The sequence below is a fragment of the Ostrinia furnacalis genome, unplaced genomic scaffold (genome assembly GCF_004193835.3).
Source record: "Ostrinia furnacalis isolate ACB-3 unplaced genomic scaffold, ASM419383v2 OfSCF0069, whole genome shotgun sequence".
Taxonomy (NCBI): Eukaryota; Metazoa; Arthropoda; class Insecta; order Lepidoptera; family Crambidae; genus Ostrinia; species Ostrinia furnacalis.
Genome location: NW_021130308.1, coordinates 862,270 through 866,278, shown reverse-complemented (window position 1 = coordinate 866,278; position 4,009 = coordinate 862,270). Strand labels below are relative to the sequence as shown.

At 30.8% G+C, this 4,009-nt stretch overlaps 1 protein-coding gene across 1 annotated transcript; it reads right to left on the bottom strand.

Moving 5' to 3' along the window:
- Nucleotides 1-318: 318 nt before the first annotated feature.
- On the bottom strand, nt 319-3,756 carry LOC114366564 (uncharacterized). The gene is made up of 2 exons (XM_028323485.1): nt 3,537-3,756; nt 319-3,232 (listed from the first exon to the last, which is right to left on the bottom strand). Exon 2 carries the CDS (start codon nt 2,137-2,139, stop codon nt 1,144-1,146), a length of 996 nt encoding a protein of 331 aa, XP_028179286.1. The 5' UTR covers nt 2,140-3,232; nt 3,537-3,756; the 3' UTR covers nt 319-1,143.
- Between the last annotated feature and the right edge of the window lie 253 nt (nt 3,757-4,009).

The window sequence follows — 4,009 nt, the reverse complement described above, 5'->3', positions numbered from 1 at the left end:
GGTAATACATAAAAAAGCTAATATTAAGGTACCTATATTTATAAAATCTTACATAAATTCCCTGAAAATCAGTGCCTCCGCTGAAAATCAGTTTCAAGACAAGCCCTGGCGGTCTTGATGTAGGTACGCTGAGCGTTTGCCTTTTTGTCAGGGGGCACAAGCAGTTAATTGTCCACTTGTTTATTTCTCTCTGTTTTAATGTAATGTTTTGCCTGCTTGTACACCTTTCTTGCAAATAAAAAGTTTTCTATTCTATTCTATTCTAAATTAAAGTTTGTTACATAAACATCAAAGAAAATCAAAAAGTAGACCCAAAATATAAATATAACTAATTAAAAGTGAAAGAAAATGAAAATACTTTGATTAAATAATAATTTAATTACAAAATACGAGTATGTTCTGCTCTCGTAGAAGTGATTAATTGTGATTTTGACAAAAAAAGTGTGGATGAATTATGACTTGACCGCGCGAAAGCATTGAAGAGGGAAGAGACGAGAGATATAAGTGTCATGTAATCTAACGTTTATAATTCACGCTAGCTACCGTAATGATAGAAAGTCAACAATGTGACTTTTAAGGACACTTTTCTGCAATTGATTCGTTATTGCCAAGTGTCACGCATTGTGTGCAGATTTCGGTGGACGTTTTGGTTCCTTTGGCAATTCGATGTAGTGGCATTTGTTCCGTATTTCCATATTCTTTCTCTTTTTGTGTAATGGGCAAATGTAAAGTTAAATTAGTAACTCTGTGTTATAAAATGCTGTTTTTTTTCCAAACAATAAAATAAATAAATATAATATAAGGGCGAAGGACTTCAAAGTTGAGAATTGACTCCAACACAAAACGGAACGCAGATAGCAGATGATTAAACGATCGATTTTCTTCTAAGGTGATGTTGGTCAGCGAGTGTATGGTAATTTATTTTTTTATAATACACTCATTAACACATTTCAAGTGTGTCTACGTTATGTTTATGATTGGGCGTGTAATAACCGGCAAAATATGTTTTAGTTACTTCAATAAAATTATTACAATGCTTTTTATTTGATGTGATATCTCCACAAATAAAAATATATTTTATTTATGGCTAAGCAAATGTTTATATTAAGTCTCGAAAGTTTAGTAGGTACTCGTTACATCTATCTATTCAATATTTTGTTCTCTTTGTAAATTTTTATTATAATAATAGACTTCATGTTCTTCATCGGTATCATCGCTGTTTAATACATTATTAAACTCATTTAAATTTCTTTTGTGCGATTCATCACTGATATGGATAATATCGTGAAAGTCTTCTATAGCGATGTTACACACGTTACAAAACAAAGAGTTGTCAAATAATTCAATTTCATTATTAAACAAAAGAGCCTTATGATTATTAAGATGGTGCATATTAGTAAAGTGCAAATTTATAATCCCTAGACCTTTAAAAATTTTTTTTCCATCATTGCATATTACACACACGATTTTTTGGTGTTCTGCTTCTCTCGTATAGTATTCCAGTCTTTTATTTTCATATTCAATTAATTCTTGGATGTGTGTTGTATGAGATTCACTTAAAACATGTTCGTGTATAAACCCTTCGTAAAAATGTATGTTACACCAACCGCAGTGAAGATAACCATAATTTTCATAGAAATGGGAGGCAGTTATTTTGTTTCGTGTTAAGAAAAACTGACGCTCAGTTGAGTGTAAATTGCCTTTAAAATGTCTCGAATCATGTCCTGGTTTATTTGAAACAGTTATTCTACATAGTTTACAGTAGATTATATTTGGGCCCTTTTTTACTAAATCAATGTCCATCAAAGGATCTGGAGGCTCCTCGGTTTGATGGTTACTTTTATTTTTTCGTTTCTTTTTTTTACTATGTTTGGCTTTATTAACCTTTTTTTTACGGTTCTTATTAGACATTTTGCGTTCAAAATCAAAATAGTCTTTATCTGAACAACTGGTATTGCCAGAAATACAATCGTTCAATACTTCTGGCAATACCATATCTATACCAGTTACATTTTCACCATCCTCATCCCATCTTAATTTTGGAATATTAACAATGGCTTTAGAACTTTGAATATTTTTTTCTAAATTATCCTCTGCGTTTTCGTCTTTATAAAATTTCGAAATATTATTAATTATCATGTCTTTACCATCTACACTTTCACCATCTTCATCCCATCTTATGATTGGGGAATTAATACTGGCTTTAGAACTTTGTATATCTGCTTCTAAATTATTATCTACCTTTTCGTTTTTATAAAGTTTAGAAAAAGTTTTTATAATATTGTCATTACACAAACGGTTGATGACTTTTTCATAGTCATCATTTTTCTTTGTTACTGCAGCGGGTTCTATTGATTGTTTATTAGAATTGATATGTAATAATTCGCACTTTGGTGTCACATGGTGGATATTGCAGACAAGACATTTTAAGCGGTCGCCGAAAAGATTATGAAATAGGAAGACATGTCGGAGGATTTTATATGTGTTTCAATCATTTTTGGGTTATCCTCTATTTCAATACAGCAAATTTTGCAGTCGAATTTTGATGATTTTTCAGACTTTTGCAATAATTGGTCGTGTACTATACGGTTCTCACTTATTGTTTTTTCTACTTTTAATTTCAGCAAATGGTCATGTTTATTACAATCATTATTATCAACAATATTTACCTTTTTATCGTTGTTTGGCGATTGCACTTCTATAATACATTCGCTATTATGAAAAGTATTACTGTTTGTTTGAGTGTCTGCTTCCGAGATACAAGGTTTTATATATTTATCGTACGTGATTCCATTATTAAGTGGTTCTGTTGTTTTATATTTCATATCAGAAATAGTTCGCTCAGATTCTGTGCTAAGTAGTGTCACCAGTTCTGTTATGGTATTTTTTAATTCGTTGAGGAATTTTTTGTTGAAGTTGGAGGAACTAACGTATAATTTAAAAAGATTTTCCATCAGCACATCTTTTGTCTTCGATTGGTTGTGGTTTCTTGATGCTTTGTGATCGTTATTCTCAACTATTACAGAGCAGTTGGCACAAAACTCTGTGATATTCGTACTTTTCTTGCGATGGGATAAATCGCGGTTTCTTACGGTAATATGGTTGTTCAGCCTTTTTAGTGATTCTTGACATATCGATACATACATACTATGTTTCCAACTTTCATTATGCTCTTCAATATGTGATGCTGGTATATCCAATTCACAAATGTAGCAGTGCCAATAATTTGTATCTGAAAATAGAACAGTTAAAAGTTATGAAGGTTTGTTTGAAAAAACAAAAATAAATATTATTTTATTTAGAAAGAAAATTATTGGATAAACATGTCAACTGCTAAATAAGGACATAATCACTGTATCTAAAAAGTCCTAATAATCCGCTTAAAGTCGCAGGTTAATTCGCAGAAAAATATGCATGTCTTACTTAGTGCGTAATTTATAAATTTTCTTGACACTTTTTTTATAAAACTGAATACTTAATTGTCCTAAAAATTATTTGTTACAGAACTTCGCATTTAGAAAAGTATAATCACTTACTTTGAACTGTGGAGCCCATTGTTGTTCACGTTAAAATAATATCACTAAAATTGCAAGTACGAGTAAGTACGTACAAGTGAATTCTTGTGTAGTTTATTTCATCGAATATCACTGAAAAATAGCAGATTAAAGCATGTATAACTGGTTATCTAAGTGTTTTATAATCTGGTACAGTTCGGTACATGTTCTGAAAATTATTTTTTAGTACCTACGTCTTTTTTTATTGAAATAATAACATATGGGCTAAAATTTATGACGAACTGTGACAAACCAAATTTAACGCCGCGGGCAAAAGCTAGTAATACATAATCATAAATATGGCTTTGTTTTTGATGAGCTCTAACTCTTTTAATGACACAAAGAAATGGCTAGATGACAAAATTTTAATTATTAATTGGTCCGTTATTTAACAAACATTTTATATGCCTAGTTCATCAGACGGATTCTAACGGTGAAAGAAAGAATTTGCAAAT

What these genes read in the sequence shown, in the direction of transcription:
- LOC114366564 (XM_028323485.1), bottom strand. Translation starts at nt 2,139, where the DNA reads ATGATAATTAATAATATTTCGAAATTTTATAAAGACGAAAACGCAGAG.